At 37.9% G+C, this 19961-nt stretch overlaps 1 protein-coding gene across 7 annotated transcripts in view; it reads left to right on the top strand.

Moving 5' to 3' along the window:
• Nucleotides 1–19961, top strand: part of KLHL2 (kelch like family member 2) — a 128105-nt gene that overhangs the window by 46653 nt on the left and 61491 nt on the right. The window contains exon 1 of one of the 7 annotated variants that reach the window (XM_082463645.1): nucleotides 10616–10788. The exons of the other annotated variants lie outside the window; for them this stretch is intronic. Within the exon in view, the coding sequence (XP_082319771.1) occupies nucleotides 10747–10788 (42 nt within the window). The 5' untranslated portion in view covers nucleotides 10616–10746. Of the gene's footprint in view, nucleotides 1–10615; nucleotides 10789–19961 lie in introns of those variants that run through there. 7 annotated transcript variants of the gene reach the window in all.

Here is a 19961-nt window from a genome sequence, read left to right as displayed (position 1 = left end):
GGAGGTAAACTTTTTTGGGGTCATGGACTCCTTTGAGAAGCTAATGAAAAACTGAGCTCTTTCCCAAGTAAAGGGCACTAAAGTATATATGCATGAAGTTTCACATACATGTTCAGAGAATGCATGTACTTTGTCTCCTCCCACCTTCCCCATTAAGAATACTTGACTTTGTGTGTGTGTTTGTGTGTGTGTATATGAAGGGTTTTCACATGGGTTTATCTTCAGCTGTGTGCTAGGCATTTTACATATGTCTTAGTTGATATTCACCAGCGTATTAGATAGGTATTACTCTGTTTTGCAGATGAGGAAGCTCGGGAAGGTTAAGTAATTAGTTCAGCATCACACAGCAACTATTAAGTTGTCATTAACTACTAGTGTTATTGAAAAAGAGAGTTTGTATATTCAAAAATAAAGGTACATTTATAACTGAAAAAAAATTTTTCAGTATCCCCAAAATTATTGAAGGTTTATTATTCTTCATTTGATGTGTTGATGAACATTTTGGAGAATCCTAAAGGATCTTGAATTTTTAAAAACATTTACTTTATTGCTAAATTTGTGGTTTTGTTACATATGTTTTTACTTCTCAGCTTTTGGGCATTTGTTTTGGCTTGCTAAAAGTAGACAAGAGTTTTTCACCTGATGTAAATGTGAAAAACTAAGGTAAGGCTATTAATAGACAGTGCCAATGTAAGTAAATGATCTTATTCCCAAATTAATATTATAAGTGTTCATCTATAGGTTCTGTCTACGTTAGAACTTTTATCATCTCAGAATTGAAGAAGCATCTGATAATCTTGAATAGATGGGTTTTAAACAGTTCATGAACTGTTTAAACTTTTATGTTGCATAAACTGGAATTATTTGAGATAGAAAATCTCATCTCTTTAAAAAAAGAGCAGAGTTTATTTATTATTTATTTTTTAATATCTTTGTTGGAGTATAATTGCTTTACAGTGTAGAGTTAGTTTCTGCTGTACAACAAAGTGAATCAGCTATATGTATACATATATCCCCATATCCCCTCCCTCTTGAGCCTCCCTCCCATCTTCCCTGTCCCACCCCTCTAGGTCATCACAAAGCATTGAGCTGATCTCCCTGTGCTATGCAGCAGCTTCCCACTAGCTATCTGTTTTACATTTGGTAGTGTATATATGCCAGTGCTACTCTCTCACTTCATCCCAGCTTCCCCTACCCACACTGTGTCCTCAAGTCCATTCTCTACGTCTGCCCCTTTTTCCTACTCTGCCACTAGGTTCATCAGTACCATTTTTTAGATTCCATATACGTGTGTTAGCATACGGCATTTGTTTTTCTCTTTCTGACTTACTTCACTCTGTATGACAGACTCTGGCTCCATCCACCTCATTACAGATAACTCATTTTCGTTCAAAAAAGGAACAGAATTTAAACAAGAGTTTTTCAAGAGATAGTTAAAATTAATTATTGGTAATAAACACATTATAGTGTTTAACACAACCTCAGTACAGTAGAAAATTGAAGGTCGTGTGTCCATTTCCTTGGTGGTGTAGGGCAGGACGTTTGTTGTTTGAGATGGGACCATAAGTGACAGCAGTGTGTCATTGTGGAGCCTTCTACCCCTGAGGGCTCCTGAAAGGAGGGCATCGTAGGAGGGGCTTCCATGGTAGGAGTCCTGTTGATATGGTTGACCACTTAATCAAAAAAAGGCTGAAGGGGAGAAACCGTTAAAACAGAGTACTTGTATACCCTAAATATTTTATTTTAACCCCAAACATGTAACTGTACAATTGTATGCTAGTCTTTCGTTGTAAAACTAAGTATGGCCCGCTGCTTGGAGAGCCACATGCTTGTTCTTGCACATACCACACCACACTGATACATCAGCTCTAACTACCCAGTGCTTTTAAAGTGCGGCGAGAGCTCAGACACTTGAAAAGAAATCTCAATGCAAAGTCATCTTCGGACTATACACTTTCTCTGACATTCCTCACACGTCTAATTTGATTGAGAAATTTTTTTGTGGTAACACATTGATCAAATCATTCTAAAGCAATCAAGTTAGTTTTCTTAGAAAAGCTCTGTTTTTACATGCACATGTCATTGGATTACATATATTTATTCAAGTTATATAATTTCAGTAACAAGTGCAAGTGTTCCAAACAAATTGGGAGCAAACCTAACATGCATGAGTTGGTAAGTTGCATCTCAGCTGGAGAGGAGCGGTAGAAGTGTGCAAGCCTGTTAGAGTGTACAGAGGGCGTGGGAGAGTTGGTTAGTCAGGCCAGTAGGTTAAACGGGGAGGTTGGTAAAAGGTGCTTTTGCTGTATTTCTGCATTGTGTAAATAAACATTGAAATGAGATTCCTGTTGATGGCTATTTATTTTTAAAATGGACATTGAAGACACCCTATGAGTTAAACAGACATTGACGGAATATTTGCTGAGTAGTCAGGCCTATGCTGATGATGGTCCTGATGCTACAAAAAATGAACAAGGAACAAAACGTAATGGATAGAGTATAGACTTAAACTGAATTTGAATCTTGGCTTTGCTATTTAAATGCCGTGTGACCTTGTCCTTATTCCTTAACCTCTCTGAGCCTGATTTTCTTGTCTGAAAAAGGGGGATGATTCTGTTTTTTCTTATATAAGACCTTGTGGAACACTGTGATTAGATAACTGGTTTATATAGAGGTGAGACATGCTGGGACTTCATTAAGAGCCCGGTTGGGATTGAGGCTTGAGCCAGAAATAAATGGGGCTAGGAATACGGGCGTAATTTGGGGCAGGGCGGGTGGCAAGCACTCAATAAATATTTTTTAAATTGAGGGTGGCATGCATTCCAAATTAAAATGTTCAAGGATGAGTGACAAATTCAGGTATGAATGAGGTGCTTCAGGATGCATGGCAGCAGGGTCTTGTGGTGGTGCCTACTGTTAGGCTGATGACAATGTCTTTGATTCAGGAAGAGCTCCCCTGAGTGAACAGTGATCCGAGCGTACAGCTCCTGTGTTCTGGCTTGTCTGGAAGAGACTTGGTAAGGGCTAGGCAGTTGTAATGACCAGAGCTAAGTAAGTTTGGGATTGTGGTGTCTGTTAGGGAACGGACAGCAAACCCAGAATCTGGGGTCATGCTCAGTTCTGTGGGGGTTTAGGGTTCACATTGTGGCTTGGTAAGCATGGGGGTGCTTTGGGGGAGCACACCACATTTAGCGCAGCAGGATTAATGACAGACCATAATCATTGATTAGGCTCCTAATAAACTTTGCAGTCTTGGTCAGGATTAGTTTAGGACTGAATTGGACTTAACTTGAAGATTTAAGGCCTTTAAAGTCTGCAGCTAGACCAGGCTAGTTCACGTAAGGATTAATAACGATTTTACTGCTTTTTATACATGGCTTGCTCTTTCCCTTTCATACTTCTAAGCTATTGAGCTTGCCTGTTTTTCCACTGCCGGTATTGATCCTGATAAATTCCAATTTTCAATAATAGTTCATTAAAAATTTATGGAGCATCCATTTTGTGCCAGACAGTGTTCCAGCTGTTGGCGATGCAATACCAAGCAAGACAGACAAGGCCTCTGTCCTGAGAACCTTTACAGCCTATTACTTTACATGTAATTGGGTGTTTCTAGTGACTGTATATATGTTTACATTAGCCAGTGTGCATCATTCTTAGGATATAGGTATCTAAGTGATATAATTAGTAATCAGAGGATTGTGTGGTTAGTGTGGAGTCACAGAGAAGGGGGTTTGCTTCAAATGGATAAGAGAGGGCTCTAATGAACTATCAAACACACATTTCTAGTGACGAGAATATTGATTGAGTGCCATCAAATCCAGTGTCTCTCCACGCTGTGTGGTATCCAGAAAAACTCTGACAAATAACTGCTCTTCAGATAACCCATTTCTGAACATTTGATATTCAGTAGTTGTTTTTTCTACCCTCAATCACTTGAGCATGTGACAAACTGTACCAGCCACAGTGCTTATTGAGGCCAGAATTCCAACCAGAGGGTAGAGGGCTGTAGTATTTTTGAACTCTCACCTGTCTCCATATGGAAATTGAATAACATGGACCATTTTGCACCTTATGTTAAAAATAATTTTTTCTGACAGAGACTATAACTGTACACTTGATTATGGTTTAAGCTTGGTTATAGTCATGTTCTAGATCTGCCCTTTAGTTATCCTGATTGAATGACCATTCTCCATTCTCAGCCACACATTTAGAAGTTGCCCAAGTACCAAAGGAGTTCAGTAGAAGGAAGGCTCATCTTCAAGGTGAACAAAGCATCTACTGAATAGTTTTACAAATTTTTACAGTGGCATCTTAGCATAAAATTATTTAAGTGAGTATATAATACTGCATATTTAAATTATTGTTGAACAACTCAGAACATAATAAGGAGCCCTTAGATTGGCTGTCTGCTAGAAACTTCATGGGCCAGTGGACTCTGGCTAGTTGTCCTATTAGAATTCAAAGCTCAAATCTTGAACTTACTATTGACTTCACTAATGGCCTTGAGTAAGACATTAACCTTTCTGTCTGTTTTACAGCTATTAAATGAGGCTAATGATGCTTTGACACCTCGTAGAAATGCTGTAAAATATACTAGTTAAAGCTTCTAAAAATATTAAAGTGCTCTATGAACGTTAGCCAGAAAATGGAACAGCAGTAAAAAGACTTGAGGCCATGAGGAAGAAGAACTCATTTGAGATTGTTTGGGATCGCTGGATAAAAAGTGCTCATGTACTCTTTCCCTTACTCTTTATATTCTCAGTCTTTAAACCAGGATGTATTATTTGTGACCAAAAAAAAAAAAAAAAGATTCTTAATTTGCTATTGATTTCTCTCCACCCAACAAGTCTTGTGTATTTGGATTAGTGTGGAGACAGCACTCTGGAGTGATGGCAGTACTGTTTTATATCTTTGATTTATAACAGCCTTTTCCATTGGTTTGACTGTGGTGGTTGCAGATATTTCTCATAGCAAAGTCTACAGAAAGCTTACTGTTTTTCCACTTGAGTTCTGTTTCTCTTATGAGGTAGAGCGTAAGTCCTTTGTGTCTAAAAGGGTTTTGGCAGAGGATGTGCTTGGAAAACACTTGTTAAAACTTAAAAAAGAATAAAAATGCCTTGAATCAAACCTTTAGGATTAGTGGTTGTTTATGGTATAGCAATGAAAATCCTATCATGGGAGTGAATTTATCTGACATTCTAATACCTGGAGATCTGTTAACTTAGTATTTTATCACTTTACCAGAATAGTGATAATTTTAGTTTATTGTTATTATCCAGAGGCAAAAATGATGACTTTCTTTTACATTAATAATTACTGTAAAATTTTAAATTATTTACAATTGAGTTTTGATCTTAATTGTATTTTATTATGTTTTAAGTTAGAACTCGGTAAGCCTCATAATTTTAATCAAAATATTTGACCAATGAGAACATCCATTTTTAATCATGCCAGTTAAGTTATGTTTTACTCTATATAAGTTAAGAGTATAGAACAGATGAAGAACTTATTTAAAATTTAATATGGAAGAAGCCATTGAGGTCAGCTAGTTTGAGAAAATCTAGTAGCTTTATTATAAGAATATCCTATAGAACTAGATGGACATCACACTTGAAGTGGTTTTTTAAGTTCTTGTTTGGAGAAAAGCTAGTTACTCCAGAAACATTAGTAATTATGTTATTTGCTGTAACTTCATATCATTAAAATACATAATCTTTGAAGATGTCCACATGGTTGAATCATTTTGGAGTTCATGTTTTAAGGCGCTGCATGTGGTATATAAAAGGTATTTATCTTGATGAACAAAAAATGACTCTATCCTGATTATGACTTAGCATCTTATAAAGCAACATTGAATAATTTGTGCAAGGATGAGAAAAATTCGAAATAAATCCTTATCAGGTGGATTTTTTTTCTTGATCTTTGATCTTTGCCTCATGTTTAGGTATGGAGCCTGTGTGGGAGATAGCACGTTTGCATCTGGCATGTGGCCAGTCAGTGTTAAGGGTCTGTCTCTCCAAACCAGTTTAGGTGATTAGAGTCTAGAGCTGTTAATTTATCTGTGATTCTGGCGTATGTGGTTTGAGATAAGCCAAAGGTTTTATAAGCCCTAGCATTATTGACATACAGTTTTTAAAAATTATTACCTTTTGAACCTTGATGTATTAATCCCATTGTCAGGTTAGTAAAATTAATGCACTTCTGATCATCTGGTTTTTTTTGTTTTTGTTTTTGTTTTTAATTATTTATTTATTTATTTTTGGCTGCATTGGGTCTTTGTTGCTGCGCGAGGGCTTTCTCTAGTTGCGGCCAGCTGGGGCTACTCTTCCTTGCAGTGCGCGGGCTTCTCATTGCAGTGGCTTCTCTTGTTGTGGAGCATGGGCTCTAGGTGCGCGGGCTCAGTAGTTGTGGCACACGGGCTTAGTTGCTCCACAGCATGTGGGATCTTCCCGGACCAGAGATCAAACCCGTTTCCCCTGCCAATGCAGGCGGATTCTTAACCACTGCGCCACCAGGGAAGCCCTGATCATCTGGTTTAAGTGTACCTGTGCCTTTCCCGAGGACATATAATTTATGATAACTTTACTTTGTGAAAGTATAGCTGTATCACTAACATGTTTTCAGAAGCTGCTGTTTTAAATTAACTTTATGATGACAAGTGTACAAATTTGGTCATGTAAGTACGTTTGATTTTTTGGGGGGGGTCATTTTCTTATTTAGGATTCTATCGGATAGGATTATTATTTTCCATTAAAAATTTTGTTTCATTATTTATAAAGGCCTTCCACTGACCTCTGGTTAATCTCAGTGTTAGCTTAAAGCAATCGTTTACCCCCACCTGGTGGGCTGTAGTTTACATTCTATAGATTTTAACTGTTCAGTTTGCTAAGTGTTAACAAGTGCATACACCTGTTAACCCCACCCAAATCAAGATATTGAACATTTATAACTTCAAGCCCCTTCCCTGTAAATCCCTCACCCTAACTCGAGGGTGATATGATCTCTATTGTAGTATATTAGTTTTGCCTCTTGAACTTCATATAAATAGAACCACACAGAATGTATTCTTCTGAGGCTGACTTTTTTGGCACAACATAACATTTGTGAGATTCACGTATGTTATCACATGTTCCAGTAGTTTGTTCTTCTTTATAAATATGCTGAGTACTCCTTTGTGTGGATTTACTGCAATTTACCATGTTGAAGAACATATGTCTAAAGTTTTTGACTGTTATGAAGAAAACTTAAAGCACTTTGATAAGAGACATTAACAATAACACACTATAATTAAGATCTAGTTGGGGTCAGGTAGAGGCTGTTATTAAGATGGATGAACTTATTTAATTGCCTATTAAATATGATTTTTTTTTCTTTTTCTTTGTTTTGCCTAACGTGTGTTTTCTTATCATGTATTTTCTCACTTTTCATTCTCCAGCAATAATTTGATTTTATCTTACAATCTCTTTTTTATGTTAAGTCTAGGCTTTGAGAAAGAAAGTTGAGAGATGATGTATGAATATTGATTGCAGACAAGGTTGAGAGGAGAGAATACAGAATAATTTCTGATGAAAAATAACATGTACCTGAAAAGAGCTATTTGTCTAAGGAGTAAGAGTGTATGATGTGTGTGTGTGTTTGTGTGTATGAGAGAGAGAGAGAGAGAGTGTGCACATATGCACATGCATATATGTCTGTTTTGATTTAGCATTATATTTACAAAAAAAAATCTTTAAAAATTATTAGCAGTCTCTTCAGCCTTGAAAAAAATCCCATTGAAATAAATTTGGTAATCTGTGGGGTCCTCTGAATAATATAAAGCAATTTAGAAAGAAGATGGAAAAGGAATAGGCATGGACAAAAAGGGCGAGAGGAGGGAGAGGACAGAAAGAGAAAGAGAGGAAGAGGAGGGTGTAGGATGTAACTGAGTCATACTGTGCCCTCACATGACCCAATTTTTTTCTTTAAAATAGAGATCTTGCTTAAGGCCTTACTCATTCTATTACGCATGTAAAGTTGTTCCCCATTAACTATTCTATGATACCTACTGAACAATGATGGTTGGATAAAGACTCTCCCATTTTTATCAACATTACAGATTTTGGAACAAGGAAGAAATATTTGTTGGTGGAAGAATAATGAACCCTTGGTAAAGGATCTCTCAAATTGATCATATCAGGAATTTTCTTTTTTCCTTCATTTAAAAAATTTCTGGTTTTCAGACATGTTTGAATGAAAGTTTAATCCAATCCTATTTGTGCTTAGACCAGATGACTGACACAAAAGGGAGATAATGAATATGAACTATTTTGACAATTATATTTGGCAGTTAATTTGGTGATTATCATCCATAGTTGTAAATATATCCATGCAACACCTTTGAAAAGTCAGAGGTGTCCTTAGTCCCCTGTATTAAGAGATGTATATCTTACTTCTGTTCTTTGAGTTAACTGATAATCTTGGCCTTAAACTTGCCTGTTTTTATTTTATTTAAAAAATATATATATTTTTGAGGCCCACTGATGGCACTTGTCAGTCTCTATTTTCTTCTTTAGACAGTGGGTCAATCCCTTAACCTCACAACCTGGATCTAACCAGCTTAAATTCTGGTTATGAAGGTAGTTATTTGTGAAATTCTGAGGTTGTGAAAAGGAAGAATCTTAGAGGATCTGATGGAGATACAGAAGGGAATTTTGACCTCTAGAAGTAAAATGTATGTTTAGTTTGTCGAGAGACCAGCAGTCATGTTTTTTGATTTGTAGTGATTATAGAGAGGAGAGACTAAAGGAGAGGAGATTAAAATGGATTAATTCTGATTAATGATAGGAGAAATAGAATAAAATATTCTTGTTAGAAGAAGGGACTACCTGCCTTCTGTGTTTCAATTACTTTGCTAAATGCTGACCTCATTTAGTCTTTGTAACATCCTGGACAGAGGGTTATTTTTTTTTTTTTACAAATCAGAGAATTCTAGCTCTGAGGGGCTAAGTGACTATAGTGATACAGTGAGTATGGAGCTTATCCAGCCTTCAAGGCCAGAGCTCTCTAACTCTAGAGCTTGTGGTAGAGTTTCCATTCTCCATTCTTTACACACTAACTCCATTCTGCCCCTGAGGCTTTACAGGAACTAAGTGACAGATTGGGGATTAATGTCTACAGCTCCTGAGTACTCTCATGCCTGTGAACTTTAGACTTTGTGATCCAGAGACCACTGTGAAGGGCAGGAGCACTCAGATGATGGAAACTCCACATGCCCCTACCAAACGTAAGCACTACCTTTTAGAATCCAGGCTCTAGGATGACTGGTATATTTGTTCATTTTGTTCACTCCCAAATCCCCAGAACCTAGACTAGTGGTTGGTATTAATTAGAAGCTGAATAAACGTTTGTCAAATGAATAATGAGGGAATGCCCATAGGATAGGTTGGCCCTGTTTGATGAATAGAGGCTGAGCCAGGCAGGAGGTCCTGGCAGGACAGGAGGAAGGGGACCTGGGAACAGACATTTGTATTTTCTGGGCAGGGACTCAGGGGCACGATTTTGGTTTCTCGGAGAAGTGGTCAGTACACAGTAAAGTAGGGTCCACTGGGAGAAGGGACCTAGTTAGGGGGGCATGTGGGCTGGAACTGGGTCTGGGGAGCAGAGCATCACAGGGCCCAGGGCCACATCAGTGTGGGGATAAATTAGTGCCCACTGGGTTGAACTGCTTAATTAGAGCCCCGATGTTCTCTCTGCTTAGAGATAAGATTAGATTCAGACCTAAAGCTTCCAGCTATGGAACTGATGGATGCAAGGGCAAGGAGGCGAGCTGTCATTGAAGGATCCATGGACCACTTTCTTTACTTATGTCCACTATGTGTTAGGAAAAATGAAACCTGTGGGAATGTTCAGGTGTTTTGTTTGTTCAACATTGTCTTACTAATCAAGTTCCTTGAGATCAAAGGAACGTGATTGATGTCCATTAAACTTTTTCTAGTATGAATATAGGTTAAAGCTGTGTATTCACTTAATTTTATATGATTGTATCTTATTGCAAACATTTTAGAAATATTAGTTTTTTCAACCATTATTAGTTTTCATTGTCATTGATTATAATATTTCATTATGTGAGTGTAACATAATTTAGTTAATTGTCATACTGTTCAATCTTTAGTTGTTTCTGTTTTTTTCCCTACTCTTATAAGTAATGCTAAAGTAGAATTCATGGATGTAGCCTGTTTCATTCTTTGAACTATTTTCTCAAGGTACATTCCCAGAACATACTTTCAGGGTCAAAGGCTTTAAACTTTTATATTTTTTGGTAGCTCTTTATGAATGTTGCCTGTTTCCTTTCTAAGAGAGCTGACTAGTTTACAGCGACGGCAAAAATGTGCTAGGGGCCAAGGCCTACTGTACCTTGACCTGAATGTTTGATGTTAATTTTTTTAATCAGTAGTCATAAAATGCTCTTATTTTAATTTATATTTATTTGATAATTAGTGAGGTATCAAATATATTTTCTATTTTTGTATGTTGTGTTTGTTCTTTTCCAAATTGTCCCTGATTATATCTTTTACTTTTAGAATATTTGATGCAAAAAGAAAGCAACCTTATGCTTATTGTGAATGATCTGGCATAGAACGTCATCTTGTGAGGGAGAAAGGAAATCGTGGCATTTCATTGTAATGGGATTGAATGTTCAAACTAAGAACAAAAGCCTTGAATTAGCGCTAATGTGCTACTCTGGTCATGTGCCAGGCACTGTGTTGAATGGTTGACCAACTTTTTAAATTTTTTCAACAACTCTGCAAGGTAGGTGCTGTCTTCATTGTACATTTGAGCCACTGTTGACTAAGTTGGAGACTTTAGAGAAAACTTGGGTTAAAAATAATGGAAGAAGCAGCTGTAAAAAGGGTAATATAGGAGAGGGGGCTTTCATCCTGCCTGAAAGCCATATTGCCCCCATATTTCTACTTTCAGTGCTACCTTTGCCTTTCTCCTTCATTTATTATATCATTGGAAATCACATCAATTACAGACGTGTTCTGCTTAAGAGTCAGCCTCTTTTAAAACTTTAAATATCTCTGGAAGGAATTTGTCCTGGAAGGTGATGTGTTATTAACTTTTAATATGAATTAATAATAAGATGGCTTTCCTTTTGACCCTGCTGGCAGTAGCTATCCCAAGGGATGGAGCTTGGGTGGGGGGGGAGGGTGTTCAGAGGGGGAGGTGAGATAGGTGTATTTAGAGGATGAAACACTTAGCAGGAAAGGCAGATCTGGGTGGAGAATCATAGCTGGGTACACAGCACAGAGAACTGGCTGCCTGTGGCCCAGCTTTAGGGCTTTGAGATGTAGAAGTGCGAATGAGGTGGCGAGATGCCAACGACAAACACTTCCTATTTCAAAACTCTGTCCCCGGCCAGGCCTACATCCCAGAAAGAGGAAGGAAACTTTCTTCTTCCTTCTCTGCACCCACTGCCCCCTGGGGTCATAGCAGTCAAGTAGTAATATGTTCATTGCTATTGTGGTTTATAACTATTTTTAATACTGTTTCTATGAGTAAATGTGCAATGAGTGTCATGTAGCCAGTTGAAAAAATAAACTTGTGGAACATGACTTATTTATAAATTGGGGACTAAATGCGGATTTTAGAAGACATATGCTAATGAAAGTTATAGGTTATATTTCATAATGAGGCTTTTTTAGTCTAACAACATATAGCTTCTTTAACTTTGGGGATAATTTCTACCCTCTGCTCTTGTACTTCAGACAGCTGTTTACATGTTTTCACGTCATTCCTGGCACACAAGGCCCTGCCACTTTAAATAAACAGGTGCTTCTGATATAAGATGGCTGGGAAATTAATAAAAATTTGCTTTTTAGCAGTACACTGACTGTAACGTTAATAGGGACTGAGCTGTGAGCATTGTGTTTGCATGTTTTCCTAGACATCTGGAAATCTTACATCTGTGGAATAATCAGACGCCATGGTAGTATCTTCTAATAAACACCCTGCTAATGGCTTAGGATTTAAAAGATTTACTACATAAATTATTTCCCCCTGTGGAGTAAGTACCCAAGCTGAAAATAAGCTACAGATCCTAATAGCCAAGCAGAAGGAGTGTACTTGTCTAAGTGAAACATCTTATATGTAATTTGGCTTGTCAGACAACGTGAAGTAGGATGAAAGCTTCTTACTTTAAAATGTGCAGCTGGTGTAAGAGTGTCATATGGGTGCTCATTGTTTGGCTCGGGTGTCTTCCGTGCCAAGTGTTCTACTTGTCTTCAGGAGTCAGCGGTAGCTTTCCCCCAACTTCTTTGTTCATTGCAGAAAACATCTCCACAGTATAAAATGTTTAGGCTTTATGTATCTCCATATGTTGGAAATCAACATATCTAGATGGAAAATTTTTTTTCTGTTTAACAAAATGATAACATATGGAGTTAAGTTTATTTAATCAGCTGGCATGTTCTTTTACTTCATGTTTCTCCGAGCACTTAAAGAGATTGCTATTCACATGAACAAGAAGAGGAATGTGTAGAATCTCTTACTGTTCTACAAAGCACTAGCTTTATGACTAAAGGCCTTTCAGCTTCATGGTACTCAGAGGACAGGCCAAACTGAGGCAGTTTATGGTGAATGGTGGGTGATAGTCACTAAATAAACAGCTCACTTACCATTGCTGTATTGGCTAGAATTCTAGAGGTCCAGAAAGGCATTTCTTTACTTGCTTCTCCCTGACTTCCTTTAGAATAATATGTGACCATTTAAATGGTGCATATTCATGATTGAAAATTTAGAAAATACAAATAAAAAGAAGAAAATAGAAAGCCTCCATACCACTGTTAACCAGAGAGAACATCCTCATTAACAATTGTGGAATATTCCTCTAGTACTGTCTCTGTGTTTATGTGTATGTGTGCTTACGAAAAAGAGGACTGTTTAGAAATTAGCTTTTTATACGAAATATATTAGGAACATTCTTCCTAGTCATTAACTATTTATCTACTATATCTCTTTTAATTCAGTGGGCCCTCCATATCTTCAGGTTCCACATGTGCGGATTCAACCAACCAGAGGTTAAAAATATTAAAATAAAAAAATTCCAGGAAGTTCCAAAAAGCTGTGTGCTGGTAACTATTCACATAGCATTTAAATTGTATTTACAGCTATTTACATAACATTTACATTGTATTAGGTATTATAATTAATCTATAGATGATCTGAAGTATATAGGAGGATATGTGTAGGTTATACGCAAATACTACACCATTTTATGTAAGGGACTTGAGCATCTGTGGATTTTGGTATCCTTGGAGGGTCCTGAAACCAGTCCCCAGTGGAAACCGAGGGACATCTGTGCTTACAAAGTATTCAATTTTATTGATAATATAGAATTTGCATTATCTACCCATTGTTATTGGACATGTAAGTTCTTTTCAATTTTCAATATTATAAACAGCACTGTAATTAATATTATAACTAAATATATCCACATTCACAGTTGGTTCCATGTGTAGTATAATAGACTGGGATTCCCCCGAAAGCAAAGCTTTTGGGCAGTTAGTTTATTTAGAAAGTGATCCAAGAGAGTGACAGTGAGTAAATGGGGGATTTGAATTGAAAAGGAGGGAAAACCATTTCAAAATGTGGTATAGATATAAATGTGACATGTTTATTTTCACCAGGACGTTTTGAGGAGCCTTATGAAATGTGTCTCAGAGCTATCTGCTTGGGGAAGAAAATGGGGAAGCATTTATGTGTCATCTTCCTTTGAACCATTCTCCACTGGTCCAAGGTGGTCCCACAAGCATTGTTTCCCCTGTGCTTCCAGGTTGTGCAGGTGTGGGTCCCTTAGTGCCCCCCCCCAGTAGGCAGCCAAAGACAGGTATGGTAGGGGTTGGGGTGAGGTACTGTTAAGTTACATCTTCACACAGGTGATCAAGTCCTGCTTGCACTTGGTTGTTGCAGTGGTAGCTTGAACAAGAGGTGGGACTGAGAGGATTTGCAGTAGGACACAAGTGTCCCATATACATTTTAGAATAGTATTTCTGGGTCAAAAGACATCCAAAATTGTATCTCTTAAAATACAAATACCCACCAGAGTAACAAATTAATTTACTTTCAGGTTGATTTATTTATTAAGCACCTATATATTCTGCTGCTACCTGAGGATACAACAGAGGGTAGAACAGATGTGACTGCTGTCTCCGAGTATATGTTCTCTTGCAGGGATAGAGAGAGTCAATGTGGGAGCAGATACGTAAAGATTGATTCTGACATTGCTGAGTGTTACAAAGCAAATGAAATGGAGCGATGCTGTTAGTAGTGACCTGCAGGAACGGAGACCCTGGTGAGAGCACCAGGGTCTGAGTGGAGAGCATCAGGGTTGATGGAATAGAACTCAGGGGGAAACGTAGGAGGAGTCTGTAGGAAGGAGTGGTGAGGGCCAGCCCCAAGACAAACTGCCTACTTTACATTTTTTCTTAGGGCTTGGCATACCCAAGAGAGATGTTTTAGCTTTTGGAATGTGGTCCTCTCTCAGTATATACACTGTATGGGAATTAATCACTTTTAGATTCTTAGAATATATCATTAACATTCAGACTATATTGCCAATATAATTGCTTTTTCTTTGACATTTTGGAATACACTTCAGGATCTTAGAGTGCCTTAGGATTTTTAAAATCAATCTCAGAGTTAATACTAGTGAAGCATATTGAAAAGGAAACAAATGGAAATTTTCCATTAGATCACAGTGCTTTGTGGCTATGAAGGTTTATTGTATCAATATGCTTCCATTTCGACCTGAACCAAGATGGCGGAGTAGAAGGACGTGCTCTCACTCCCTCTTGTGAGAACACCAGAATCACAACTAGCTGCTGGACGAACACCGACAAGAAGACACTGGAACTCACCAAACAAGATACCCCACATCCAAAGACAAAGGAGAAACCACAATAAGATGGTAGGAGTGGCGCAATCACAGTAAAATCAAATCCCATAACTGTTGGGTGGGTGACTCACAGACTGGAGAACACTTATACCACAGAAGTCCACCCACTGGAGTGAAGCTTCTGAGCCCCACGTCAGGCTTCCCAACCTGGGGGTCCGGCAACGGGAGGAGAAATTCCTAGAGAATCAGACTTTGAAGGCTAGTGGGATTTGATTGCAGGACTTTGACAGGACTGGGGGAAACAGAGACTCCACTCTTGGAGAGCACACACAAAGTAGTGTGTGCATCAGGACCCAGGGGAAGGAGCAGTGACCCCAGGGGAGACTGAACCAGACCTACCTGCTAGTGTTGGAGGCTCTCCTGCAGAGGCGGGAGTTGACTGTGGCTCACCGTGGGGACAAGGACACTGTCAGCAGAACTTCTGGGAAGTACTCCTTGGCGTGAGCCCTCCCAGAGTCTGCCATTAGCCTCACCAAAGAGCCCAGGTAGGCTCCAGTGTTGGGTTGCCTCAGGCCAAACAACCAACAAGGAGGGAACCCAGCCGCACCCATCAGCAGTCAAGCGGATTAAAGTTTACTGAGCTCTGCCCACCAGAGCAGCAGTCAGCTCTACCCACCACCAGTCCCTCCCTTCAGGAAACTTGCACAAACCTCTTAGATAGCCTCATCCACCAGAGGGCAGACAGCAGAAGCAAGAAGAACTACAGTCCCGCAGCCTGTGGAACAAAAACCAGATTCACAGAAAGATAGACAAGATGAAATGGCAAAGGGCTATGTACCAGATGAAGGAACAAGTTAAAACCCTAGAAAAAAAACTGAATGAAGTGGAGATAGGCAAGCTTCCAGAAAAAAAATTCAGAATAATGATAGTGAAGATGATGCAGGCCCTCGGAAAAAGAATGGAGGCAAAGATTAAGAAGGTACAAGAAATGTGTAACAAAGACCTAGAAGAATTAAAGAACAAACAAACAGAGATGAACAATACAATAACTGAAATGAAAACTACACTAGAAGGAATCAATAGCAGAATAACTGAGGCAGAAGAACGGGTAAGTGACCTGGAAGACAGAATGGTGGAATTCACTGCTGCGGAACAGAATAAAGAAAAAAGAATGAAAAGAAATGAAGACAGCTTAAGAGACCTCTCGGACAACATTAAACGAACCAACATTCGCATTATAAGGGTTCCAGAAGGAGAAGAGAGAGAGAAAGGACCAGATAAAATATTTGAAGAGATTATAGGCGAAAACTTCCCTAACATGGGAAAGGAAATAGCCACCTAAGTCCAGGAAGCTCAGTGAGTCCCATACAGGATAAACCCAAGGAGAAACACGCTGAGACACATAGTAATCAAATTGGCAAAAATTAAAGACAAAGAAAAATTATTGAAAGCAGCAAGGGAAAAACGACAAATAACTTACAAGGGAACTCCCATAAGGTTAACAGCTGATTTCTCAGCAGAAACTCTACAAGCCAGAAGGGAGTGGCAAGATATACTTAAAGTGACGAAAGGGAAGAACCTACAACCAAGATTACTCTACCCAGCAAGGATCTCATTCAGATTCGATGGAGAAACCAAAAGGTTTACAGACAAGCAAAACTTAAGAGAATTCAGCACCACCAAACCAGCTCTACAACAGATGCTAAAGGAACTTCTCTAAGTGGGAAACACAAGAGAAGAAAAGGACCTACAAACACGAACCCAAAACAATTAAGAAAATAGTCATAGGAGCATACACATCAAAAATTACCTTAAACGTGAATGGATTAAATGCTCCAACCAAAAGACACAGGCTTGCTGAATGGATACAAAAACAAGACCCATATATATGCTATCTACAAGAGACCCACTTGAGACCTAGGGACACATACAGACTGAAAGTGAGGGGATGGAAAAAGATATTCCATGCAAATGGAAATCAAAAGAAAGCTGGAGTAGCAATACTCATATCAGATAAAATAGACTTTAAAATAAAGAATGTTACAAGAGAAAAGGCAGGACACTACATAATGATCAAGGGATCAATCCAAGAAGAAGATATAACAATTATAAATCTATATGCACCCAACATAGGAGCACCTCAATACATAAGGCAACTGCTAACAGCTATAAAAGAGGAAATCGACAGTAACATAATAATAGTGGGGGACTTTAACACCTCACTTACACCAATGGACAGATCATCCAAAGCGAAAATTAATAAGGAAACAGAAGCTTTAAACGACACAATAGACCAGATAGATTTAATTGATATTTATAGGACATTCCATCCAAAACCAGCAGATTACACTTTCTTCTCAAGTGCGCATGGAACATCCTCCACGATAGATCACATCTTGGGTCACAAATCAAGCCTCAGTAAATTTAAGAAAATTGAAATCATATCAAGCATCTTTTCTGACCACAATGCTATGAGATTAAAAGTGAATTACAGGGGGAAAAACGTAAAAAACACAAACACATGGAGGCCAAACAGTTCATTACTGAATAACCAAGAGATCACTGAAGAAATCAAAGACGAAATCAGAAAATACCTAGGGACAAATGACAGTGAAAACACGAATGTCCAAAACCTATGGGATGCAGCAAAAGCAGTTCTAAGAGGGACGTTTATAGCTATACAGACCTACCTCAAGAAACAAGAAAAATCTCAAACAAAAAAATCTAACCTTACACCTAAAGGAACTAGAGAAAGAAGAACAAACAAAACCCAAAGTTAGCAGAAGGAAAGAAATCATAAAGATCAGAGCAGATATAAATGAAATAGAAACAAAGAAAACAGTTGCAAAGATCAATAAAACTAAAAGCTGGTTCTTTGAGAACATAAACAAAATTGATAAAACTTTAGCCAGACTCATCAAGAAAAAGAGGGAGAGGACTCAAATCAATAAAATTAGAAATTAAAAAGGAGAAGTTACAACAGACACCACAGAAATACAAAGCATCCTAAGAGACTACTACAAGCAACTCTATGCCAATAAAATGGACAGCCTGGAAGAAATGGACAAATTCTTAGAAAGGTATAACCTTCCAAGACTGAACCAGGAAGAAATAGAAAATATAAACAGACCAATCACAGGTAATGAAATTGAAACTGTGATGAAAAATCTTCCAACAAACAAAAGTCCAGGACCAGATGGCTTCACACGTGAATTCTATCAAACGTTTAGAGAAGAGCTAACACCCATCCTTCTCAAACTCTTCCAGAAAATTGCAGAGGAAGGAACACTCCCAAACTCATTCTATGAGGCCACCATCACCCTGATACCAAAACCAGACAAAGATACTACAAGAAAATAAAATTACAGACCAATATCACTGATGAATATAGATGCAAAAATCCTCAACAAAATACTAGCAAACAGAATCCAACAACGCATTAAAGGATCATACACCATGATCAAGTGGGATTTATCCCAGGGATGCAAGGATTCTTCAGTGTACGCAAATCAATCAATGTGATATACCATATTAAGAAATTGAAGAATAAAAACTATATGATCATCTCCATAGATGCAGAAAAAGCTTTTGACAAAATTCAACACCCATTTATGATAAAAACTCTCCAGAAAGTGGGCATAGACGGAGCCTACCTCAACATAATAAAGGTCATATATGACAGACCCACAGCAAACATCATTCTCAATGGTGAAAAACTGAAAACATTTCCTCTAAGATCAAGAACAAGACAAGGATGTCCACTCTCACCACTATTATTCAACATAGTTTTGGAAGTCCTAGCTGTGGCAGTCAGAGAAGATAAAGAAATAAAAGGAATATAAATTGGAAAAGAAGAAGTGAAACTGTCACTGTTTGCAGACGACATGATACTATACATGGAGAATCCTAAAGATGCCACCAGAAAACTACTAGAGCTAATCAATGAATTTGGTAAAGTTGCAGGGTACAGAGTTAATGCCCAGAAATCTCTTGCATTCCTATACACTAATGATCAAAAATCTGGAAGAGAAATTAAGGAAACAGTCCCATTTACCATTGCAACAAAAAGAATAATATACCTAGGAATAAACCTACCTAAGGAGACAAAAAACCTGTATGCAGAAAACTATAAGACACTGATGAAAGAAATTAAAGATGATACCAACAGATGGAGAGATATACCATGTTCTTGGATTGGAAGAATCAATATTGTGAAAATGACTATACTACTCAAAGCAATCTACAGATTCAATGCGATCCCTATCAAATTACCAATGGCATTTTTTAAGGAACTAGAACAAAAATCTTAAAATTTATATGGAGACACAAAAGACCCCAAATAGCCAAAGCAGTCTTGAGGGAAAAAAACAGAGCTGGAGGAATCAGACTCCATGACTTCAGACTATACTACAAAGCTACAGTAATCAAGACAATATGGTACTGACACAAAAACAGAAACATAGATCAATGGAACAGGATAGAAAGCCCAGAGATAAACCCACTCACCTATGGTCAACTCATCTATGACAAAGGAGGCAAGGATATACAATGGAGAAAAGACAGTGTCTTCAATAAGTGGTGCTGGGAAAACTGGACAGCTACATGTAAAAGAATGAAATTAGAACACTCCCTAACACCATACACAAAAGTAAAGTCAAAATGGATTAGAGACCTAAATGTAAGACCAGACACTATAAAACTCTTAGAGGAAAACATAGGAAGAACACTCTTTGACGTAAAGCACAGCAAGATCTTTTTTGATCCATCTCCTAAAGTAATGGAAATAAAAACAAAAATAAACAAACGGGACCTAATGAAACTTCAAAGCTTTTGCACAGCAAAGCAAACCATAAACTAGACAAAAAGACAACCCTCAGAATGCGAGAAAATATTCGGAAACAAATCAATGGACAAAGTTTTAATCTCCAAAATATATAAACAGCTCATGCAGCTCAATATTAAAAAAACAAACAACCCAATCCAAAAACGGGCAGAAGACCTAAATAGACATTTCTCCAATGAAGACATACAGATGGCCAAGAAGCACATGAAAAGCTGCTCAACATCACTAATTATTAGAGAAATG

This window comes from Balaenoptera physalus, assembly GCF_965194825.1.
Source record: "Balaenoptera physalus genome assembly, chromosome: 5".
Taxonomy (NCBI): Eukaryota; Metazoa; Chordata; class Mammalia; order Artiodactyla; family Balaenopteridae; genus Balaenoptera; species Balaenoptera physalus.
Note: the sequence above shows the minus strand (reverse complement) of the source record. Positions and strands in the feature narration are given on the sequence as shown.